General features: G+C 40.7%; 1 protein-coding gene across 1 annotated transcript; it reads left to right on the top strand.

The window, feature by feature from the left end:
* The first annotated feature begins 871 nt into the window (after positions 1-871).
* Positions 872-16282, top strand: MLF2 (myeloid leukemia factor 2). Its single transcript, XM_025165304.2, has 9 exons — positions 872-1237; positions 2462-2534; positions 2994-3120; positions 5375-5410; positions 11739-11792; positions 12812-12937; positions 13242-13401; positions 13493-13733; positions 15707-16282. The coding sequence occupies exons 2-8, from the start codon at positions 2485-2487 to the stop codon at positions 13669-13671; spliced, it is 732 nt and encodes a 243-aa protein (XP_025021072.1). The 5' UTR covers positions 872-1237; positions 2462-2484; the 3' UTR covers positions 13672-13733; positions 15707-16282.
* The last annotated feature ends 9727 nt before the right edge of the window (positions 16283-26009 follow it).

Genomic DNA, 26009 nt, shown 5'->3' with positions numbered 1-26009 from the left:
ACCATTTCAGAGGGCTAGGTGCACCTTGAAGGAGTCCATCCTGGGCCTTTGCTTGCCTCTCATACAGGTAGTCCTCATTTAGCAACCACAATTGGGACTGGCAACTTGGTTGTTAAGTGAAACAGTCACTAAGTGAAACTGCAACTGTGCTTATGATCTTACTTCAGTTTTCCTTTGCTTTACAGACCTGCAGAGGTCATAAATGCGAGGATTGGTCATAAAGTTCTTTTTTATCACTGTTCTGTGAATGGTCACTAAACAAGGCAGTCACTAAATGAGAACTACCTGTACTTTTCAGTGGGAGGCTTCAGGTAAAGCCACAAACCTAGGTGTAGTAAGGTAGCTACTTCCTAGGAGTGGCACATTAACAAGCAAAGTTTCAGGGGTTGGTTCTGGCTCCCCCACAATGACATAGTTCAGTCCTGGGGAATAATCCTAACCATGGGTTGAGTTCTGTTCCACAGCTTGTATTGCTGTAGAAGGCCTTGCAGTGTAGTCTAGCACAGGTGCCTTACTCAAGATTTCTATGTAAGATCTTATCTTTGTTGCACAGGCACATAAATGTGGGGAAAGCGCAAAGCCCTCTACCATTGTAGAACTGGCTGTTTTGCGGGCTTGGAAGCTCATTCTGAGCTGTAAGATACTTGTTTTTCCAGGATTCTTCTTACTGAATGTTATATTCCTATCTTCCAACCCATGCTGACAAGAATCATGTAAAACTTGGGGTTCTCTATATATTAACTACATAGAGAGAGAGCAGCCACCACTCGACATGGTAAAAATTATTACTGCGTTGCTTTTCAACAAGCAATTTGGCTATGTAGCTCTATTTATGGAAGGCGGAGCTTATAAATGAGGGTGGTGTTTCTGACCTCACATCCTGTTTAGGCCTTGTGGGTTTCTTTGAAAACGAAAAATATCCTTTTACTGCAAACGGGATTTGCAACAGTATTTATATTTTTGTCAACGAAGGGGAGACAAAGCGGAGCGATTTGATCTGCCTTTCCTGTTGCCGGTGGGCGGCTGCGCTGTGGTAGCACAGAATTGGAAAAGGGAACATCTCCTCTCTCCTCCCCCCCTCCACGCAGCATAGTTACAACAAAGAACATACCGTGGGGTGGGGAAGGGGGCAGGAAGGGATGCAGCATTAATCTTCCCCTTTAGGGCTCGTGGCTGGAACAAATTCCGTGAGAAGAAGAGACAGGAGGCGGCAGTAACAAAGGTTTTGGCCAGAGAGGTGAGTAGCTTTGCTGGAGAGTTTTGTGTGGGTTTTGAAGGGGGGGGAGGGATACTTCAGTACGGGAGCTGGGGATGTGCTCACAAAGGTCCAGATTTCGCCTCCCTGACCCCAGATCGTTCTTCCTCCCTGGAGGCGGGCGCGCATACAGGAATCTGGAAAGGAAGGTGCCGGGTTTGGGGAGGGAAGGAAGTCGGAAGATGCGGCAGGCCGGCCTGTAGAGGATATAGGGCGAGCTGGTGTTCTCGATGCGGTACTTTGTAATAAATGGTTGTTGAGGTTGCAGTATTCTGGTGGTATTTTTTACCTTGTTACTGTCACCAGCATCCTGTAATATTAATGTCATGTCTTATAATCGGATTTGCTAGACGTGATGTAGGTGAGCTGGTGTCGTCAACTTTAGGAGTGGTGGAACGCGTGGAGTGGAGCGTTCTAATTTGGGGAGAGGAATCCTGAGGAACATGAGCATCCTCTGCACTGAGAAAGGAGCCAGATGATTTGAATACAAGTGGGAGATCTGGGATTTAAGGACTGCATTTGGGCAATGCTCCTGAGAAGAGAGAATGGACTGATGCGTCGCTCTGTGTGTGTGTTGTCATTGTGATTATAAAATGCTGCAGAATTCCTGATACGTAGCTATTCAGTCTTTGGTTAAAAATATTCTGTTACATAAATTGAATGATGGATTTCTGTACACACCACATTAAAGCAATCAGATTCAGAGGAGAACAAAACTCCCAGTATTTTTAGCAGCTGGGTACAAGAGAATTTTGGAAGTAGTTTGTTGTGCAGCAGTGAGAAAAAGAATCTACATCCTTTCATGGTTATTAAAGGTGCAAGAATTTCTCCTCCTCCGCATTTGATAGCCTTAACATTTGCATAAAAGTGGGAGAGAGGACTGGATGGCTTAGTGTGAAGATAATTTGTGTTGGACGACACAACTTGAGTGCTTCTTGGCAACAGTTTCAACTGTTTTTGAAGTCTACTTCTCAGTTTGTTTCTCTACATGGGAAGTAAGTAGCAGCTGGGTTGGGGGTGTTATAGTTGTTGGAGTTTATTTATGAAGTGTTTAATGTTGTGTAGGGACTAGTATTTATAAACTGTCTAATGTGTTGGTACTGTATGTAAAAGATGTAATTTAGTTTGGATAAGAGTAGAGTACAACTGCTTGAAAGGAGGGATTTGAGAAGTTTCATATTTGTTTCCTGTTTCCCTTTTGCACAGCCCATCCTGCATTTGAGGGAATTATGTTCCGGTTCATGAGAGATGGAGAGCCAGAGGATCCAATGTTTATGATGTGAGTCCAGCATCCTAGCCTTTCTACATAGGAGAAAAGCATTAGAATAATATTCCCAATTGGTAGTCCACCAGGATTCTGCAAGTGTCACTGTTAGAGTCACAAAAACAAAAACAGTTTTTAAAAATAGTCCCAAACTCAGGAAACTGCTTAATGTCATAAGATTTTGATATCGTTCTCTGAAATATTTGGTGGTCTTGCAAGGTTTCAGCCAATTTAAAACAATTAAAAACAATTATGGTTTCTCAGACATCACCTGGGATGGTCTTTTTATTTGTCCTGGTGTCTACAGACATTAAGTCGTTGGTGGTTTTCTTCAAAAGCTGTTGCATGATGACATAGTAGACCATATAAAGGAAAAGCTTGTGAACTACTGCACTAGAGGAAGGAAACAGGACTGTGGGATTGATATGGATTACTTAGAGGTTTAACTCAATTGTGAAATTACTTCTCCCACAGGGATCCTCTTGCCATCCATCAGCAACATGTGAATCGTGTGCTTTCAGGCGGATTTGGATATAGTCCTTTCCTCAGCATTGGCAATGGGACAGTACCTGGAACACGCCAAACTGGTAGAAGAATGCAGGTAATTAAAAAGTCAGTGGATTGTGGCTAGATCCATTTACTTCTTTTGCTATAAATCTGTAAGTTTTTAGCTTAGTGCTTTGGCTTGATCAGAAGAATCTGGATTCTGTCTCAGTTATGTATCTATGCCCAAAGAAAAACAATTACATGTGGCATTTCCCAACATCAAAACAAGGACATGCAATTAATTTTTAATTTATATCCCACCTTGTCACTCAGCGGGACTGCAGATATGTAAATGATGAATATAAATCCCAAACGATCTTTAAAAATGCATATAATTACTCCAAAATGAAATAGAAAAAGAGCAATTGAGAACATCTCTAATCAAATTCCAGGAACACCATTTTAATTTGGAGCCTGTAACCTTGTAAATACTTCAGTGGGTCCAGGAACAGGATTGTGCAAATAGGAAGCCCCCCTGGAGATGACTAATTAAAATACCAGTGACTTACCAAGATTTTTCCCAGAATTGCTACTTTTTAACTTGAGAACAGAGGCCCAGCCATTCCTTAGCAAAACACATGGCTGCCTCTTCCTTAAGCAAAACCACTTTTGAACCGCTGTTTCATTGGGCTGCCCACTATGAACCTTGGAAGGTTCATTGCTATCTTCTTGCTCCACTTTGTAATACACTGTGTTTGCTCACATATGTTACTCTGTTACCTATTCTTCTAATTTAGGAAGATCAATCTGAATAATTCAGTCTTCTTTGGAATTATTCTCAAGGTTGGTTTTATCGACAAACTGGTTTCTTTTCTGTTGTCAGAGATGACTGATAAAGAAATTAAACAATATCAATCCCAGAACAGAGCAGTTAGGGTGAGGGAACAGTTCATCTCTTCCCTCTCCTTCCTCACCACCAAATTAGATCCATACTTTCTGCTTTCTTCTTTATCCAATTGCAAAGCAGAAGAGCTTCTGCCTTCTTATTCCACTACTGCCAGGATGTTTGGGGAATCTTTGGATAGAGATTTTGTTTTTTCTATTTCTATTAGAAATAATAGATTTCTATTATTCTGTGTACATTTATTAGATGTATATCCTGCCTATTCTCTGGGAGCTCAAGGCAGCATACACAGCTCTTCCTCCTCCAGTTTTCCATGACATCTAGAGTCCTATCATGTAGTCTGGCCAAAATTATCCAGTGAGTTCCCATGCTGAGACTGGACCTAAACGTGGGTTTCCCCACTTCTAGTCCAAGAACATAAGAGCCCCTCTCATGATCTGTCATATAATAAAGAACCAGGTTTTGACAGATTACTAAACAAAAAACACCTATACGCAGTTGCTCTCCATCAAAATAATTACCTGCTGAAGGTCTCTCCAAAAGCTTCTGTAGTAGAGATGATGCAAAACATAATTTTATTTTTATGATATTTTCCTTGTTCGTCTACTTTTTTCTGACTCATTGCCAGCTTCCAACTTCTGACTTTAACATGCATTTTTAAGAACCTTAACAAGTTGTTCCACAGATGTTTTTCTTTATTTGCCTCTTTTTTACCTGCCAAGATATTCAGCCCGTTGATTTTCATTGTCTTTAAGTTAACACACCTTTACTAGATTGGAGGTTTTGTGTGCATAAATCTGGGCAAGATTTCTAGTCCTTAAATGAAATCATCTGCCTTTTAGAGCTTTCTTGTCAAATATTAATTCATCTTTTTTGTATTTATTTGTGACCTTTCTAACTTCTCTTAGGTAGTTTTAAATAATCTTCAGGCTTCTGAAAGGAATTTGACATTACAAATAGTAATTCAGTTTTTAAGAAGTTCTTGTTTTGTAATTAAATATGTTTGACTTGTTTGGCAATTTCTACTTGTGTGTTTGTTGAACTTTATAGTGTTCTGGCTACAATTTCTAAATCTTTTGTTAACACTTCCATTTTATTTCAATTCCTAGAAACCAAATAAGGGGTTATTTAGGTTTGTCTCTTATCTCATAGTTTCATGGCCCAGACAACACTCTTATATTTAATTAGTTAAGAATATATCCTGTAGAACTCAGTGTTGTTTATATCAACATACTAAATTCAGTAGTGCTGACAAGCATGCAGTGGAATATATCTGTATAGTTTTTGACTCTTTAACACAAATTTGGGTCATGATAATCAATTTGAGAATAGGTGAAGCTCTAGTATATCCTTCCTTTATCTTTAAATTAAGTACTTTGTCCTTTTCTATTCTATGCTAGATAAAACAAGTTTACTCTAGAGAGGTGAAATCTAATTACTTTGTGTCCCTTTCTCATTTTTATAGGCTGGAACTGTTTCGCCCTTTGGGATGGTAGGAATGGTAAGCCATAATTTTCTTCTTTCCACAACTACTTGTTTCTTCTAGCATGGTTCTTGTGATCTTTTCTGGGTAATACCTCAGCTTTCTTCAGTTGCAGCAGTGTGTTGTGGTATTTTGAATATATAACTGTGAAAATAATGAGGACAGTAACATTTCCCAAATAGCAACAAGGGGTATGATGATTTTTATGTTAGTTTTCAGTCATTAAACATGATGCTGACAGAAAAGAAGTTGAATTCATCTCTTCTAGATAGAAAGCTGAGGTTTCACTTTTGCATCTAGTGAGTGGAACAACTTGCCCTCTATCATCCTTAGCTCTGCCTTCTAGAGAATGGCTTTTCCTTTTGGCTCCATTTTTGGGCTGAGAAACAACTACAACAACAATAATAATAATATACACAATAACATGAAATCACAGCTGCCAGTTCTTTAGCTGGTGTTGGCCTTCATTCGCATTAAGTTCTTCCCAAGAACCTAGAATGTCATACTGTATCAGCATAGTATATGTGCAGATCCAAGCAGTGTGGCCTTTTGTAACTGACAGATGGAAATTGTCAATGCGCAGATTTTCTAAGTGCCATCCAAGGTTTTTTGGTATGGTACCTAGTGTGCCAATAACCACTGGGGCCACCACTGCTGGTTTATGCCATAATCTTTCAACTTCAGTTTCCAAATCTTTATGATCTTCTCCAATTCTTTGGAGTTGCTGTGGTTACTATTATTATTATTCAGCATTATTATTATTATTACTACTACTACTACTACTACTACTATTATCTGGTGCATCCAAAGAAAGAAGGGAAGGGTGGTGAGAAAGATGTACTCCTTGTGGAATCTTGCTGTCTGTCAAGATACTGCTTGAGAAGAAGTTGATGAAGTTGACAGAACTGTGTGGTGGCATTGAAAGAGGGTCCACAGGAACCCCTTATTTGTGTGGTGTAGATGTAATCAGATGACAGACTCCATGGCCACCTGGGGCAGCATGATTCATAAGCCATGAACTAGGCTGACATCACGTGAAAGAAACACAATTCTTTCTTTCCCACCTTTTCTCCTCCAGAAAGCACAGGCCAAGCGAAGAGGCCAGCCATTGTTTCTTCATCAGCAATAAGTGCAGTAGTGGAGGCAGTGAAGGTTGAGCCTGGGCACCATCCTGGCAGCCTCCCTCCACCTCCCAGCAAGGGAAGCTGGATAGGCCATCAACCTTTAGGAAAACAGGCACCAGGCAGCACAGAATACTCCCTTCCTTTAAGCTTTGAGAAGCAACAAAATGGACATTTTGTCAGAGGAAAGGGGAATGAGGCTGAATAGGGCAGGAGAAGCTCCCATCACATTAGTAAAGGAGCACGGGATCTACAGGTATCAGATCTGCAATGTTTTCTCAGGCAGATGGGCATAGCACTTCTGGAACATGATCCATTGGAAGTGGGAGTGCCTAGGGATAAGTTTTACTTTTGCCTGATCATGGCAGAATTGAAGGCTCCAGGATGCGAAGGCCTTGGAATTTCTCATACAATACTATTCTCCTGCATCTTCTTAGAATACTCACAATCACACTCTCAAAGAAAGGAGCAAAAGAGAAGGAGAAGGCTAGCAGGCATCATATGAGGAAACTCTTTTAGAGAATGTGAGAGAGGGTTGTGAAGGGGTATTTCATCCTACATCCTCAGCTTCCATTGCACTAAGTGGGGAAGATGGAGCCACATCCAAAATAATGAAATAGAGGGGACACTTTGTGAAGAAGTTAGATTTCACAATAAGAAGTTTGAGGAGGCCAATAATGGCCACCAGAAAATATTTCATGCTGATCTGTTTTCAGTACTGATGAAGTAGGCAAAGGCATTTAATTGAAACTAGTTGCCAGCACCACCACAAACTGCAAAGCCACAGGAACACATGTGGCTGTGGGGTTCCCATCTTCCTCCAGTTCAGACTTAAAAATCCCGCTTCCAGTTCTTTTCATAAAACTTATAAGAAGGAATGGGCAAAGCTGACTAAGTGCACGCGCATGCGCGCACACATGTCAAAAAATTGTATCTTCTGTAGGAAGCCATGAAATGACTAGCCCATTGCCCTTGATTGACAAACAGTTGCCTTGTCTTCAATCTTGTTGTACAAAGAGGAAGAGATGAGATGCTCATGGACCCTACAAAACATAGAGTAGATAGGATGCTAAAACACATAAAACATTGGGCATTTGGGTGACAGATTGTCTTTTCTATAGCCACCAGAGCAGTGATAATGTTGGGTCAAGAATTGTTCAAGAGCATAATACAAAATCTTTAAGGAAGCAATCAGCAAATTTATAAAAGCATTCAAACTGATTGCAGATACAACCTTAGTGGACTACAGTTTGCAGCCACTACCACTGAAATACTGGTGTATTGGGACCTGTGATTCACACATCGGCCAGTAGACCACCAGCCGAGAGTCAATCTTGCAGCCAAGACTTTTGTGTAAAAAAAGTTGTTTAGAAAGCCTATTGATACTAGGTTGGTGGAGAATAAGAAAGTTTCTGCCCTCAGTGCCAAAGTAGGAAAATATCAAATACTCTACAGGCCACAGAAGTTGTTTTGATGCTGGAAATGGGCATTGGAGATCAGGACAAGTATCAGAGCAATAGATGGGGTACAGAAGGAAAATCCCAGAGAAAATCTCAAATTAATAGTACCGCCTCCTAGATGGGTAGTTAGCTGTAGAGATTTCGGCATACCTGGGAGCAGACTTGCAGAGACAAATTTGGTACAAGAAACAGTTTAATGGGGATACATGTTAGAGCAGTGCCAAGGGACAGGTTACTACAGATAGTCCTCGACCTACACCGTTGGCTCAGTGACTGAAGCTACAACAGCGTTGAACAAATGGTGGTTACAACCGGTCCTCGGAATTCCAGCCGCCCCAGCATCTCTACTGTCACGTGATCACAATCTGGGCGCTTGGCAACCAGTTCACACAACTGGTTGCAGTGCCATTTGCAATCTTCCCTGCTGGCTTCCTAAAAAAGTCAATGGGGAAGCTGACAGGGAAGGTTACAAATCACTGGGGTATGTTTCCCCCACTTGCGCACCCTCCCCCAGCCCCTCTGCACTCACGCCGTACTGGCCATTCGCACACCCCCGTGCACCCTCCCCCACCTGACAGCAGTCACTTACCTGTCTGCTGGCCTCAACTTGTAACTTCCTGCTGGCTTCCCCACTGACTGGTTGTGGGAAGCCGGCAGGAAGTTGCCTTACCTAATGACTGTGGGATTCGGTTAACAACGGCAACCGGGACTGTAGAGATTATTGTTGCTAAGCAATGCAGTTGCACTTTACAACAGAAATTCTGCTCCCAGTTGCCATTGTAAGTCAAGGACTACCTGAACCATCACATATCTCCAAGAATTTAAAGAACATCACAGGATAATAAAATGATAGGCTAACTTCTGCACACCGAGACAATAGATTGAGTCCCAAGGCAAAAAAGATCCTCCAGTGTATTTTCCATTTTGTCCCAGAGCCAAAAAAGAACAAGATTTTCAACTAGAGTTGAGGGTGGTATGCTTGGTGTTGAAACCATTGACTCATCTAGTAAATGGTTGTTGACATGTTCTAATTCAAAAATGTATTATGACAAAGCTATACATCAGGGGTCCTCAAACTTTTTAAACAGGGCCAGTTCACAGTCCCTCAGAACGTTGGGGGGCCGGACTATAGTTTGAAAAAAACATCAGGAGGAGAGCCGCTGGATCCGGCATACCTGTCATGTAGAATAGTCCAGCTCTGCAATCTCCCTCCTCGTGCATCGCCTGCAGCTCCCGACACAGCCCTGACACTTCCGCTTCTGACAGACAGCAGCGGCGGCCAATCAGGCGGGCGGGCTGGATAAATGACCCTGACGGGCCGTATCTGGCCCGCAGGCCATACTTTGAGAACCCCTGCTATACATCAACAAGAGTGGAATGAAACTGTAGGGCTTTTAGATGGAAGTGTCACACAGTTGGGTGAAAACATCTGGCTTCCCTGTCAGTAGCGCATGTAAAAGGGGCATAGAATACAACTGTGGACAGGGGAACCAAGAGTCTGTCATGGGTAGGTAAGTGGATCCTACATCCATAGTTCTATTTGCAACAGTGGACAACAGGAAAGCAAGAAGGTTCATCTGATTTCAAGATGACAGGGTAGAGGGAATCGATGCCCTGCTGGCACCATGGCCAAAGAAACTAATATATAAATACTAATCCTGACTAAGCTGATCTACAAAATGAGGATGCTCAGGGCATGGATAATCTTAATTCCCCCCTTCTTGCCCAGAAGACTTTGGTACTGAGCACTATGGAAATGAGTAGGGAGCTTCCCAGATACCTGCCAGTACAGCCAGACATACTGACCCTAGGTCTCATCCTCCACCTGGATCCAGAATGACTTCAACTCTGTGCCTGGAACTTGAATGGCACATCTTCTGAGGGCCAGCCTGCCAGACCTCAGTAGTGACACCATCTTGGCATCCAGGTTGCATAAGTATCATCAGAATCTTGGCATGCTTTTGAGCACTGGTGCAGAGATGGGTCTGGATAATAGCCTGAAGACCAGTCCCTTCCACAATCAGGTCACTCATCTGGGGTTCATACTGTAAGACAGATAAAAGTTTCATTTTGCAACATCCCTAAGTTCAGTGCTTTCACAGGGGCACCAGTCTACTATTTCCCCCAGTTATGTGCCATTTTTCTTTATGGGATTGGACACTGGTTCCGAGAACAATCACCACTGCCCCCTTTGATGCATTAGAGAGGGCCCCATCAGCACCCTCATACAGAAGTCAACCTTTCTAATGGCGATGTCCTTGGCTTGTGAGAGTTGAGAAACTAGAGGGTCTCTCAAAGGAGACTTGTATGTGTTCCACCAACACAGGTTAGTTTTGGAGCTTTACCCATGGTTTCATGCTAAAGATTAATTCCAGGTTTCTCAGAGGATAAGAGATACTGCTACCAAGTTTCTGCCCAAATCCTAAAATATTTGAAACAAATTAGACATATACAGAACCTTAAGTATTTGCCTTAAGTCCACTCTAGGGGAGTAGAAGGCTGACAGCTTACTCATCCCCTTTGAGAGAGGAGATGAATGACTCCATCTCCACACAGGTGGATCAGGGAGTGTATTACTCTGGTCTAGTCAAGCAAATCCTGACTGGCATCACAGCTTATTCAATCAGTCTCAGAGGCTCTGAAAGTGGGGATTCTGCTAATAGACTCTGCAGGGTGAGAACTTGGGCAGAGGCAACTAGCTTCATTAGGCATTCCAAGATAGACAAATTCACTTTGGCAGAGGCAGCATCCTGATGCTCTGTACTACAGAAGATGCTTTAACCCTGGCACACTGCTGCAGTATAGACTTTCTTGTTGGCTTCATCTTTGATGACTGAGAATTGCATTTGGGGTTACCATGTACCATTGTGGTAACCAAAAGATGGACCCAACAATCCCACCCAAAAGTAAGGGTCTGTAGAGGTAATTATGAAGAATTTGTTAAACTTGTTCTTTATACTTGGCTTGTATATGAGTGGTTTTGTGTTTGTTTTCCTTCTTTACCACACTGAAAACATGTTTCTAAACCATTTTCTCAGCTGAAGCCGGGAGGGCATTCTTTCCACTTGATGCAAAATTCTAAGCCCTGCTTTCTGATTTAGAAGAAGGAAAGTTTTCAAAATAACTAAAAGAGACCATCAAAAAGAAGGAATTTTCAGTGAAAATGTTAAGGTATTACTGAAATTGACTTAAGCTTTTCTCAATGGCCTTTTGAGATCAAAAATATGAAATTAAGATGGAGTTGGGTAGCCAATAAATATGTCATAAAATATTGGATATGTTCTTAAAGACATATTTAAACATATCTTCAGAGTATTTCATTTGGCACTTGGCAGATTGCAGATAAGGAAGAAAAGATAATTCAGAGGTCTAGAGAACTTTACATATATATTGACCAGAAAGTGATCTGATCATAGTAAAGGGCCATTTACAGTGTCCTCCATTTTCAAATCACATATAATCTACTCCAAATAACAAAACAGGTCTAAGGTGCCTGCCTGCATGCATCAGACCTGAGATCATCTAAGTATGTCCCAATCCCACATCCAGAGCATAGATATTAAAATCCCCTAGCACTAAAGTCTGGGAGACTCAGGCACTAGCTGGACACCTGGAAACACAGGCAGCCCTAATGCTAGCAGGGTAATCACTGCACCAGCATCAGCCCCAGTGTAACTTTCCGGCCCAACTTCATTTAAAGGACACTCACATCTGGTCATCTGTGGAGTAGCACATCTGGTCAATGCTCCGCTTTTCTCTTTTCAGGCAGGTGGCTTTATGGATATGTTTGGAATGATGAATGACATGATTGGGAACATGGTGAGTTCATTCTGTCTATATCTCCTTTCCCATATAGTTCTAGTTGATACTATAGGGAATATAAAAATCCCTTTAAGTGGGCAGAGGGCAGGGAAATTGGAAAACCTTTGTCTTCACTGATATGTGACGTGATAGCATTGTAGGAGCACAGGTTTTGATCAATTGAGCTTCAGTGATTGTATATTTCAGTATTCCAGAGTGCCATGATATGTAGATATGGGTAGAGAATACAGTAGCCATGGCTGTGGTGTTACTGTCACAGAATTTGTGCTTCTCTCCAAGCCATTCCCAATACTGAGAGGCAGATATCCAGGGCTGTGTATATGTAGCAAATTCCATCTGAGTTCAGAGAAGGAAACCAAGTCAAATTATGCAAAACTGTAAATGTTACATAATGAGATTTGTAAAATAGCTGCATACTTCAGTTAAAACGGGGGAGATTTTCTTAGTGCAGAATTTGAATGGACTTAGAGCCAGATTTAAAATCAATAAAACTCTGCACCAGTCCTAATACAGGACGTATTCAGCCTTACTAATTTATGTACTCTTCAGATGGGCAGGAACAGGATTGCTTTCTCCCATTTCCTTACTTGTTTTTTTCCCATTCCTTCTTGAAAAGTACTGCAGAGACAGAAAGATAAATCAAATCTTGCTTGAGAAATATGAAGAAGAAACCCTCAGGAGAGGAACTGAAAGGCTACAGCTCACAGGAGTTAAATTTTTGGTGTGGCATCAGAGCCTCATAAGAGCCTTTTTGAAAACTGCTGCAAAATTGTTCTTTTGGAGTATCTCAGAAGAAGAAAATTATGAATTAACATGAAACATAGTTACATGAACTGAATAGCTTTAATCCAATTTAGTATTGGTTTAGTCAGGGGCAGTTTTTTGGAATGTGCCTCTGGAGAACCATCAAGGCCAAGTGCTGCTCTGCTTCAGAAGGTTTATTCGTATTTTATTCAGTGGATAGATTCAGTACAATTTCTGTTTCTTATTTTATTTACTTTTTCATTGTACTTTAGGAGCACATGACAAGCGGTGCCAATTGCCAGACATTTACTTCTTCCACCGTCATATCCTACTCAAATCTGGGTGATGGCCCTAAAGTCTATCAGGAGACCTCAGAGACACGCTCTGCACCTGGTGGGGTAAGAAATTAGCTGTTTCCTTTGACAGAACATTTAAAGAAGCCCCAAGTTTGGTTAATTCACTGGGCATTCATCTGCATGAATACAAACTTAAGGGGAAACAGGATATGAGGTAAGACTTGTTTTCAGATATGGGATGAACCCTTTCATCTGGCAATTAACAGTGACAGCAATGGGTACTGTTTTATAATATGAAACAAGTTGGTTCCTGCTGAGGCAAAACTGAAGAATTTCAAGGGGAACTTCAGGAATGCTACCAGCAATATTACATTGTTCTAATTATGACCTGTTCTGCTACCCTCAGATCCGGGAGACACGGCGGACGGTGCGAGATTCTGACAGTGGGCTGGAGCAGATGTCAATTGGGCACCACATCAGAGAACGTGCACACATCATGCAGCGCTCACGCAATCATCGCACAGGTGACCAAGAGGAGAGGCAAGACTACATCAATCTGGATGAGAGTGAGTGTTCCTTGCCACTGCCCTCTTTTCCTGATGCAGGCTCCACAGCCTGACAACACTCAGTTGTTGCCCGTCCTGTTTTGATTTTCAGGTGATGCAGCTGCATTTGATGATGAATGGAGGCGAGAGACATCCCGCTTCCGGACACAGAGGGGGCTGGATTATCGGCGTCATGATGGCAGCAGTGGCCGAAGAATTGAGGGGGGTCGTCTTGCTATTCAGGGACCTGAGGATTCTCCAACCAGACAGTCGCGTCGGTACGACTGGTGAATCCACAGCGGATGTAAGGGGGGGTGCAGTGCGGTCACCCCCAAATCTACTTTCATGCTCTTGTAAGTCTTAATTGACACCCCTCGCTTGCACCGTGTGCATGCCTTTAAGCTTCTCAGATAAGAGAGTATATAACCTTGTGATCCGAACCACCTTTTCAAAATGAGTTGAGTCAGTGGTTTATTTTACAGCCCAGCAGAGTTTACTTTCTTTTTAGTCATTCCTGGCACACAAATAAAATGGTGTACCTGGTAAAGCAACATGTACATTTGTAAGCTGGAAGTTAAAGCTGCTGCTTGCAGAGCATGAAGGAACATTAAGATCCAGCAGGCTTCCAGAAAAGCCTGTGATTTGGCTGTCATTTAGTCATTGGAGGAAATATTTTACAGGAAAAATATGAGATCTTTGGGGAAGACAGCTTTTTTCTTTTTTTCTTTTTTTGGGGGGGGAGGAGAATTCTGGGAACTGAGGTGAATGAGGGCTGTTCTCAGCCAAAGAATTTTTATAAAATGAAAAAGAAAACCTCTTCCTAACAAAATAGGGCTCCTAGTATGGTTCTCTTTTTTGAAGTTAAGCTTGTTGAAATTTTCTCACTACCTTGATGGAAGATCACCTGGGGACAAATTATGAACAAATACGTGAAATATAAAAAAAAGCAGTATGCAATCAGAATTTTAAGAAATATAATATTGAGAAGTCCTTTGCTGTCATGGAAGCAGACACAAAAGATTCTGTGCTTTTCCCAGGGAAGATGGCGAGAGCCTAAAATGATCTTTCCTGTTTTCACTGACTATCATGTGAGGTTTGACTCTTGTGACATTTTATCCAAAAGCATTGTTTATCAAGTTCACCTTTCTGTAAAACAAACTCTTCTATAGCTACATTTATTTATAACAGAAAGGACCTTACAGCATGTTGATAATACAAAACTGCAGCATCCAAGCTCATTTGGAAATAACTGGGTATTGATTTCAGTTAGGATTTGCTGCCTTAGAGCAGTGCTGCTTAAACGTTTTGCTCTCAGCACCCCTTCCCACTTTTAAAAATTATGGAGGACCCCAAAAGAGCTTTTGTTTGTATGGGTTATATTTATTGATATATACCATCTTAAAAATTAAAGTTGATGCATTTGTAGAATATTTATTTATTGAATTATGTAAAAATAACAATATTAAACCCATTAGATATTAACACACAATATTTCTCATGAAAAACTACTTTTTTTAACAAATAAAAAATAATACTGAGAAGAGTTGTTTTAAATTTTTGCAAATAACTTCAATATCTGGCAAATAATTTTGATTTCATGAACCCCTGAGAGGATCTTGGCGGACCCCCAGGGGTCCTCAGACCACATTTTAAGAAATCCTGCCTTAGAGTGATTTGAACTTTGGAATGGCTTACTTTTTTCTCTTAGGAAGCCTTAGAGTTTTAATTTTGTTTAGCTGCTGCGGCTTTTCTGTGAACAGATTCTGTACTTGAAGAATCATGATTCTGATTCTTATACTGTAGTATAAAAATGTTGTAAATTGTGACTGAAATAATATATATTCTGTATAGGAATTAGATATCTTGTCTGCATAAAAAAATAGAAAATTGGACTTTGGTTTACTCAGGTTGAATTGGATAAAAACAAATTGTTATTTGTTTCTGGTGACTGAAAATTATAACTGTTACTTAAAACTGGATTTAATAAAGAATGAGACTTTTTTCTCATTAAGGTGGTAAATCTGTTTGTGAATTGTATCCCTGACTGTCTCTGAAAGATTACCTGGCTGCATTTAAAAAGAGAAAAAAAATGCCTCCACAAAGAAAATCAGTGGGAAGAAGAAAAGTATTAGCTTTCTTTCTATATACAGAAAACTTCATGTCAGTTTTCTATGTGCAATACATTTATTTTGATTAAAAATCCAGTATTTGAATTCCAACCAGGGCATTTTGTATTCCATTTCTCCTTGCTCACTGTCCTTCTGTATGTGCCTTCTGTGCCCTTTCTGATGTCTGTTGTTTCTTTTCTTCCCATCCTTTTACTTAGGTACAGACAGTGAAACTCTGATGGTGAAGCCCCTACGAAACAACACTTGGATCTTCCGCAAGCTGAATTCTAGTTTCCTGCCCTCCTAAGATTTAAATTGACTAACTCTGTATAGTTATATTTCTTGCATAGAGCAGTTGGCCAAGGAGAATGGAGGGACCTTTGTCTATAAATGAGTAACATATCAATTACTGTTTTCTTCTAACTCCTTTCTGTCCTACACAAGCTCCACAATTTTCCATTTGGATCTTTTGGGGAGATCCAGGAGTTTTTGCTCATCCCCATACCTCATTTCTACTTGCCCATCTTAAACAGCAGCCACATAACAGTTGACCTGCTATTAGTTTCAAGTAGTTGGAAAACAACCTTTAGTTGCCTCTGCTCTTGGCCAGCCTGCCTTCCCTGGAATTTGGGATACATATGAGGTGCAAGGGATCAAGTGAGGTGTGGACAAACCAAGCAGGTCCTGCCTCTGTTCTTCAGTTGTCAGCTCCCAATCTTATAAAATTTGATTTTGTGAAACTTGTAACTAAATGTTTATTGAGTTGAATAAAGAAATGGAACCTGTAAAGCAAATGGAATCTGCCTCTACTTCAGTGTTTGTGTCCAAGATCTCAAAAGACAAAGGAAGACTTACTGGATGTATATGATGCTGTTTTCTTAGAACCTCTTGGCTTCATAGTTTATAGCCTCCCTTACTGAATCAGCATCTGACAGTTGATGGTTGTTGTTTTTTTAAGCCCATATTTTATGTGAAAGAGTTAGGGAATCCTCAATGGAGCAAGGATATCGTTAAACCCCACGGCCCTACTATTCCAGATTTGATTAGAATGAACATGGACTTTTTTCCATTCTCTTTCAGAACAAGAGCTTTTGAGAGGTTTAGGTACCTTTTTTTTTTTTGCTTAGGCATTGCTAGTTACTGGGGTAAAGGGTTTTTTTAAGTTATCGCTTAAAGATAATGTTTATTTAAAAATATTGAATACAAATATCACACGCACACAGCCTCTCACAGCACCATGCCTATAAAATGTAGAATTAGGTTTGGCTGATAAATGTATAGTGAATGCATTAATGGCATATAATAAATACTGATTGAACAACTTTAATTAAATAGCCAATTAACCAATGGCTGTTTCCAAATCAGAGCCAGATTTTCTTCGGTGTCCAGTTTATAGGACACTTCTCTGTACAGAAAAATAGGCCGCGTGCTATTCATTCAATATGCTTGCTGTAAATTGTTGCAGATAATTGGTCCAAGTTTCAAAGCACTATCAGAGACAAAGGTGAACATGTATTAAAGCAGTATCTTTTTGCTGAACCCTTGAGAATCAATTCGATTTGATGAAAGCCTCTTGTTTCTGAATGACAATTTTGTTGTCTATTGGTTCTATCCTGCTTGGGTTTCCAGAATGAGGGCCTTAATTTCAGGATGTCTTTTACCATGGCCTCTGTATGTAGGTAGTGTTGGGAGGTATGGACAGCTGCGTCCAAGTTATATACCCTGGGCAATAGCAAAGAAGCTGGAAGAGGATATGGCCAGGACTCAACAGTGAAAATACGTACATCTGGAAAGGGAAGTAGCCCTACAGGCATTATAATGGAACAAGGAGATGCCCTCAGGATGGAAGACAAGGTGAGAGAAATGAATCTGGTTTGTAGGGTTCCCCACCCTGGAAACGAGTTGGAGCAATAGAAGACGTGGACTGTGCAGTCTGTTTTAAGTGTTGCAGAATCTGAATCTTCATGTCCTGTCTCAAAGAGGAGCCAGCTGAGCTTAGAAAGCATAGAAATAGTATTAATGCAGTGGAAGTCACCCGCAGCAAAATCTTAGTTATCTTGAGAAGGGGAGTTGTTCATAACAGCACCTATAGGAGAAAGCAAGGTCAGACATTATAGCTTTTTTGATGCAGTAAATAGGCAATGTTCTGAATGCCAGCACATAGCATGTTTTCTATGGCCTGCTTTGGCTTTGTGCCACAAGAGGAAAGATACAGGGAAAATAGCTGTTACTTTCTTGAGCTGCTGCAGTTGCCGTGCAGTCCTCTCCAGAATTCCAGCTTTCTCCAAATGTGACAATGCTCTAGTATGCTATGAAATTAAAAAATAAAATAAAATGTGCATATCCACTCTGAAAGTGCTGATAGACAAAGATTTTACTGTGCAATCATCCTGTCTTATTTCCAAATTTCCAGGGATCAGTGTCTTCAATAGCCCAAGTTTTCCCACAGCTCCCAACTTTCACTGCAAGAATCAGTTAAGGAAGAAAAGGCAGAACAATTCTGCAATGCAATTCATTTGCTGATAGCAGAAGGGCTCCAGCTGGAAGCATCGTGCATGTTTCAAAAAGTTCAGATTGAACTGTTACTCTTCCGAAGTCAGTGTATGCACAAAGCCTCTTGTACTTCACGAGGTTCCTTCCTGTTCTTGGCAGGACCCGTCGCAGAAGTGAGTCAGTGAAGGATTAACACCAATTATGCAGAACAGTTTTTCAACTTCAGGGTGGCAGCTTATTTGTATGCATTACGGGCTGAAAATGCATATGGTATTTTAATACTGAACTCGGCTAAACTAAATTCTGCAAGAATGCATTTATGCAAATCTATATCATTTTTCCTCTGCACAATTTCTTTTGCAACTAATTTTATTGTGAAAAGCAAGAAAACTATAGAGCCACAGGAAATCATAATTTGGCCACCCTGTTTCAATTGTGACAGTTCTGGGAGAGAATATGTATAGCCCTGCTTTTTCTACAGGGGTTAGTCTCTGCTTCCATTGTTTCTAGTATGACACTAATATTTTAATAGTACAGGAAGCTGATATTAGGAGGTTCATTTAGGGCTTATTGAACTATAATTTTTTAAAAGTGTAGAGTGTAGTAAGCCAACAGTTAAACTTTTAGTTCCATGGGACAAAAGCAATATGTGTATTATCTCAATGAATTCCTTAAATTTTTGATTCCTAAATAATTATGGAGGGAATCCAAATTATTGTACTGCTATTGTTGGGATCAGCAGCACCTCTCTGAATCAAGGAAATCACACATTTTGACTTCAGGAGTAGTTCTTCAAAGGGCTTTGCTCCTCCTATGATCTACTGCACTTACATGTTGTTCTGGGGGCTGATAAAGTAGCTTCTTCAGCTGTTCTAGACTTGCATTGATGTGGGACCTGCAGCATCTCTTAATCAGTGGCTTGATGGACTGGCAAAAAGGAGCATATGCAGCTTCAGAAAGGAATCAAACTTAGATCTTGTGTAGTTAATTAACGTTAGAAAAATTATATACAAAATTAGTTTGGTTGCCATCCTAAATACTTCTTAAATTTGTATTTATGGAAGGGGGAATAGCTTTCTTAGTTTTTGATGGAGTATGATCCTGAAATCTATCTTTAATGCAAGAATTCATAAAGAGAAGATACGAAGTAATAAAAAGAGTGACAATAAACATGTACATATACAGTACCAGCCTTCTTATTACCTTTTGGAAGGACTAGAAAGGCCTCCACGTCTGAGTTCTTGGTGTCAAACTAGACCCCATCTCATTGCCCTTTCATTAAGGTGTTCTGAAAGTGTTTGCTTTGGATGCCTGTATTTGTAATGAAGTCAGTCACTCTCTGCAGTGACAGCAATATCTTTTTTGAACTCCTCCTGTTTTCTGCTTTTTAGCTAGTGGCTGATCCACAAAAACGCATGCGTCTAAAATAGCTGAATAAGCTGTGCATTAAGCAAGAGATTCAAAAGAATTCTATCAATGATGGGAGTAATGTTATTAGGATTATCTAAAACAGCACAGAAGGCTGCAAGATTTGAGGCTCTGAAGACTTGTTCATCAGGCCAGATGTTACAAAAACCAGGAGTTAAGGAACAAGAAAGAATTTAACATCAGTCTCAAGATGAAGATTGTGGACTGTGTGTAGAAGTTTATGATAAGCATTTCAAAGCTTGAAATCTTTTGAGCCATTTTGAATCATCCCATTATTACCCAAATAGTCATCTTTTTCATGGACCAACAGAGCTATTACTGCCTTTTATCTCCCCCAAAAAGGGATTAAAAAATCTCTTGGAATAAAATTGTGAAGTATTCCCGCTCTAAGCTAAAGAGCGAAGGAAAAATTACTTTACCAGATTGGGAGCTCATGGTAGAGCCATGAACATTATCTCCTGTGTAAAAGCTCTGCTACTAGGCCTGTCCACCTCTCCTCCCTTATTTTTATGACTTTGCCAAAGTCATAGTTAGATGTCCTAGACAGCTTCCTGGGGAGAAATGGGTGATCACTGATGCAGTTGAATTGTTGGTGTTGATCAGAATGAAATAATACAAATCAACAGTGATGTTGGTGGGAAGACCCAGTTTACAGGAGTAATTAGGTATTCTTGCAGTCCAGAGATTCATCTTGAGCTCTGCTTTATTTCTGTAATCTGTTCCTGTAATCCTGTGAAGTGTGCTGTCTCAATTACATTGGTTGCATTATAGACTGCATCCATCTTGAAAGATCAGGATCTTATTATTCGTACCATTTTGCAATTTCTAGGTGTGCCTGTTATGAAATGCTTTATTAAAAGCTGCACCTGAAGGCATCTGGGCTGCAGGATTATGAGAAACCAGTTTATGAGTTTTCTTCAATGGCAGCTCACATAAATTAGATTACAAGCTTAGGAACATGTGAAAGCAGCATTTTTTTCATCAGCTGCAATGGCTGCTGATACTTATCTTTGCCCAAATATTTGGTTTTTACTTATGAAATTGTACCTAGCCTGAGACCTATAGATCTTAAAATAGACTTCCCCAGCCTTGTGTCCTTAATGTGCAATGGGATTACAGCTCCTGGAATTCTTAACGAATAGCCACATTGACTAGGAATTTAGGGAGTTATAGTATCAATACATCTGAGGGCCACCAAACTGCAGCAGGTTTATCTTAAGAGAGACTACCCTTTTTTCTTTCGCTGATAAGTCCTGGTTTAGTTTCATCAGTGATATGTATACCTGCCACTAGAAAGAAAGCAAAGCCTGTGAGTGATTTCCCCAGTGGAAATTACAAATGGTTCCTCTTTGCATTGTTTAAAACAGTATTTGTCTCTCTACCTGATGGATATTTTGAAAGTAGTTCTGTCACATTTTTACTGAAAATGTGTGGGATTACAATTTTATATGATTGTTTTTATTTTTACTCATCACAATATGCTTTGAGTATGTCTTGTAAAACAGCATACAAATGATGAAAATAATTAATCCTCAGGAGAATGCCTGCTTTTCCCTTCCTATCCCATATAGAATGATGCTGATCTGCAAGAAGAGTTTTGGATGATGAGCTATGAAGAACCCTTGTGGGCAGGATAGTTTCATAGGATTTTGAAGAAGCAAAAAAGAGTCAGAATAACAAGTGTGGAAATAGAGCCTTAATGTCAGAGTCTGCACGCTCAATTCCCAAGTCCAGTAAATCCTCTGGAGCCTATTTGTTTCCAGTAAAGATTTCTTTATTGAGAAGTAACATACAGCATTCCATAAGTTGCTGAGACTGACCCTCCCCAGCCACAGCTCTCCTTTTAACCCCTCTCTATTCTAATTTTCCCGCTCGATTCCTGCGCCCTCTTCTTGGGTCTCATGGCCATTCGACCTTGCTGGCGCCTCTCAGGGAGATAACAGTGCACCTGGCCTCTGTTGTTTTATTGTCCACCCTCCCTCTTGACTTTTATGGCAGGAACAAGCAAGCGGGTATACAAATTATGATTTTTGTCTAAACTAACATTTGAACTCACTAGCTATTTGTCTACATAAACTTTTCTAATAGCCTTTCAATAGTTGCTTGTGAAGATCCTGACACTTAGATTCTGCCTTCCATGACATTTGATGAAATAATTAATGGGAATATGTATGATAGCAGTATCTGAATATAGAGATGCATACCTAAAATTAGCGTACTTGATCTACCTTTAATAAGGGTCACGTCTGGATACGAAAGGATGGCCCAAGAGATAATGGATAAGGAGTATAACCACAGGCTGGGAATTTAATTTCAGTACCAAACCTGTTCTCAGTCCTTCTTCCACAAACCAATCTGATATTTTAGCAGTTCCATTTGGGGGGGGAGGTGTTATAAAACAGCTGGGGCCCCAGAAGGTGGAGGAGGGCTGTAGCTGCTTGTTGGGGAGGGAACAATAGTTCACATATGCTGAGGCAACTCCTTTTCTTTTAAATCTAAGATGAAGCTTTGACATGGAAGAAAAGTTCTGGAAACAGCTACAGGAAACCAAGTTCAGCCTTGTTTGTTTGAATGCTACCTCTTCGACCCATATTCCAGGATAGCCCTTTTAAAAGAAAAAGAAAAAAAAAACCCGAAACCATTATTTTTCCTTAGAGACTCTGGAGGCTGCACCAAAAATAGCCAATGTTAGTTTCCCCTGCTAAATGAACCTAGTTGTGTTTAATGTGGAAAAGAAGCTGCATTTCCTTACCTTTCAGTAGAGATTACTGGACTGTTTTGAGTTCCTTGTGGAGGCTCCCATCTTGTCCAAACCCTTCAGTTTTGCTGGCCTAGGTTGTTTCCTGAATCAATTGCTGAGTGAGCAAAAGTACCCTTCTTGCCTGTTGTGTTTTACAGTCTTGTTCAGTGGAACAATGTGACTGGCTTTGTGGCTCTTTTTCCAGTTTTTCCAATTTCCAGGTTTTTTCCCGGTTCTCCTTTTTCTTCATCCATCTCTTCTGTTTGTAAAAGTGATTCATTCGCTCCTCATTTCTTTCCCTCCTCCCATGGGACTGGAAATGCCTCCTTTCTTATCCATCCCTCTCCTCTCCCTCTTCCAACCTCCCCCAAATTTCCCTCCACATACAGTTCAAGGCCTGACATCCCTTTGCCTGAAGAACGGCCGATGGGTTACAGCAGAGATGCAAATGGAGACAGGCATAAAGACGAGGTCTCTCTTTTCTATTGCGTTTGCATTTGTCCCCCAAGAAATAAACCAGAACTGGATCGTACGTGTCTCCAACAGGTATCTGCCGTGGCTCCAATCTTTTCAACAACATTGCACCCTAGCAGTATTATTTCCTGTAGTATAGCTGTAAGAACTGTGGCTTGCTAAAGCCACCTGGTGACTTATGGTACACTAAGGTTTAATTCAGAGCCTTCCTGATTTATCCCTGTCATTTTTTAGGCACAGCCTCATGCTGAATGTATCTCTTCCCGTAAGCTGTTTTCCTCTCATCTTTGGCTATTTCCATTCCTCTTATGGCTGTCCCGTATTAAAATTTGCCTGCATTGACAACTCAGAGTGCAGCTTCAGAATGTAGGGCACAGGGCAAGGTAAGAGGAGACTTAGCAGCATGTAGGGTGATGGACGACCTTGACTGAGAATAGGCACATACGAAACTGTTGTGCCTGAACTGTTTGAATAATGGGGCAAGTCAGCCTGGACTTCACGGGCCCCAAATGGCCACTGTCAGAGAAGCAAGCAATGGAGGAAACAGCTAAGAGGCTGAAGTTGGCATGCCAAGGCTGATGATAGTTGATGCTCACTGTGGAGGTGACTCGTTTGTCAGAACACTTGATAGCTGGGGGGAGCGTTGTTGGTACTGAGTACATAGTTAAAGATGCTCATTTTACTATGTTCATTTTCCACAAGATTCAACAGGACAGAAAGTCTTCAGCCTATCAATATTGATGAGCATTCCCTAACTTTTCTGAGCTCGTTTCTAATGGACTCTGAAGTTTTCCTTTTTTTGTGAAAATAGGCTGAAAAGGATAATTCCTGTTTGAAAGCAAGTCTCATTCTAGAGCTGGAGAATGCAACCCTAAATATACCTTATTTGCACTTTCAAGAAGCCTAATCAAGACTTTGATGCTTATAAGTTAAAAGTACTCCAATTACAAAGGAACGATCCTGCCATGTTTTTAAGCAGATGCTTCTGAGCTGATGCTTCCCCCCCACACACACACACCTCCATTCACCCCCCACAGCTGCTTTTCCCATCCCCTGCAGGGACAGACTGGAAGTTCACAGGGCTTCCATAATGACTACTAATGGTCCCTCTCATAGGCAGGATGTATCTAACTGTAGCAACAGCCAAGTCAGAAACGTAATGACGGGGACTGTTACCAAACACCTTCGCTCTGTAAAGATATTGAAGGCTTGTCAAAGGCTTATCAATCACGATCCAACAAGTAACACCGTTGCCTTGGCTGCGGCTCCTGTTTCTGCTGTTTCACAAGATTCTTTTCACAGCCCATTACAACTATCACAGAACATCTCCGTCTTGAAGTACCAAAATCATCAATGTGCGTGCAAGAACATGCACAGAGAGATGGGAGAAGATGCTCCTTGAGGGTTTTTTCTCTCACGTTCTTGCACTCAGGGCCGTTCTACAATGTGTGATGTGGAATAACTTTGAAAGTAAAGCAGCTTAGTGTTTCAGATTGTATGTATGCCTTGCATTATTCCAGAAACTTCAACCCGGTAAGCAGAGGACAGAGCACATGTTTTATAAGTAAAAGGGCTCCAGGGCTCCAGCACAGTGGCTGGAATGATTTTGTCTGAAATTCTGGAAAGGGAAAGATCAACTGTCTAGTGCAGGCCATACTGAGTTGGAAGATACTATAAGAAAGCAGGGCAGGAAGGCCTAATTCAACATCAGGCCAAGTCATGGGGCAGCAAAAAGCAGAAACTTCAGGCAGTTGATTTGGAGCAAAATGAAGTAGTAGTAAATATATCATTTTTTAAAATCTACCTTTATGGGGTTGCATGTGTTTTTTGCTCCGAAATAACTTAACCAGCTTTGGTCTCCTCTCATCTTGTGTCAGAAATGCAGGTACTGGGAAAGGGAAAAATATTAATCTAAACTTTAAAATTTAAAAACTTTGGCTACTGTGTAACCTTCAAATGGAGCAGGCAGAATGCAATATAATTTGTTGCTCTTCCCATTTAAGGGTGTGGATCAAGTCAGAGACATTCTGGAGCCCATAAAATAGAGCAGTATATTTCAAATTTGATACTATCCTGGTTGTAAGAAAACCAGTTTTGGTGATGTTTGGCAAGCTGGTTGTTGTTGCTAATTATTTTGGGCTGAAACAAGATCTCTCTTCACCCTTCCTGTTTCTGTTCTTTGTTGTTCCAGTAACAACTGGATTATAGTATTAATCAAAATATCCCTAGACAAAAATGAGTGCAAACGTACTACCGACCACTATTATCTTAAAACAGATAAATAGAAGTGCTTCCTGGCGAAATTCTCTAGCAATTTCTATAGAGAAAACATTAACACTGAAAGAGGCAAGTTCAGAGAGAGAAAATGTATAAAAACACAAATTGAATGCTGACTCACAGCTTGCCTATGCTCAAGGCTCTTGAGTATAATGTTTATTATTATTTTTATTTTGTTATGCTACACCAATCAAAAAAAGAAACACCAACAATATATGTTAAAGAATCTACATAACCTCACAACTGATAAATAAACATAACAATAAAAAGGGGGGGGGGAGGTCTTGAAATTATCAACAGAAAACTCAAAAAGCTTTGGCTGTATTGTTTATAAAGTCATCTTCCTTCCAATGTCCTGATTTTGCCAGACAATGCTGGTTAGGGGGGAGGTTTCCCCGGTGCCTTGAATACTGCCCAAACCAGGACAGCTGCAAGTGCCTCTGGCAGCAACTGTTTGCACCACACAAGTACCTGAGTAGGGTTATCGTATCTGCCACGATCACTAGATGGCAGCAAAGAAAGCGAGAGCGCACCCCCTTTGCTACTGCTTAATGGCTGTCTGGATCTGGGCAGTCCTACTTGAGGCTGAGCAGCAGCAGCAGCACTGAAACTAATAGTCGTAGAAGGGCATAACCAGGTTAGGTTAGGGATGACTAGCAGATCCGGGCTGTGAAAATCTTGATGTCCATTAGATGGCACCAAGGAATTAGAGCACGCTGGGCCTCCTTGCTACTGTCTAGCAGACGTCTGGATTTTTGCACCTCAGATCCAAGAACCTAGGGCCTAGATTCACTATTACTATTAGTGTGCCTTTATTTATTTATTTAAACAGGAGAGAGAACAAGAAGAAATATATATAAGTTGCATCTTGTGCATATACATATATGCACACACACATATGTATGTATATACATAAAGCTTATGTTATTTCAAGATTGTGAATATGCCCTTGTGAGATGGGAACAGAGATCTATTCGAGTATCAAGCTGCTTCATTACAGAGATGTTCCATAAGTTAATTTCCAACTTTTTTTTTTTTTTTTGGTAATTATGGCCTGGGACTCTTGGAAAATTTAGGCATGGATCAGTATTAACAAACAGGTACACTTA

Source organism: Python bivittatus, unplaced genomic scaffold (assembly GCF_059951505.1).
Source record: "Python bivittatus isolate LINGU-HERP-01145 unplaced genomic scaffold, Pbiv_v1 ctg000270_np1212, whole genome shotgun sequence".
NCBI lineage: Eukaryota > Metazoa > Chordata > Lepidosauria > Squamata > Pythonidae > Python > Python bivittatus.
Note: the sequence above shows the minus strand (reverse complement) of the source record. Positions and strands in the feature narration are given on the sequence as shown.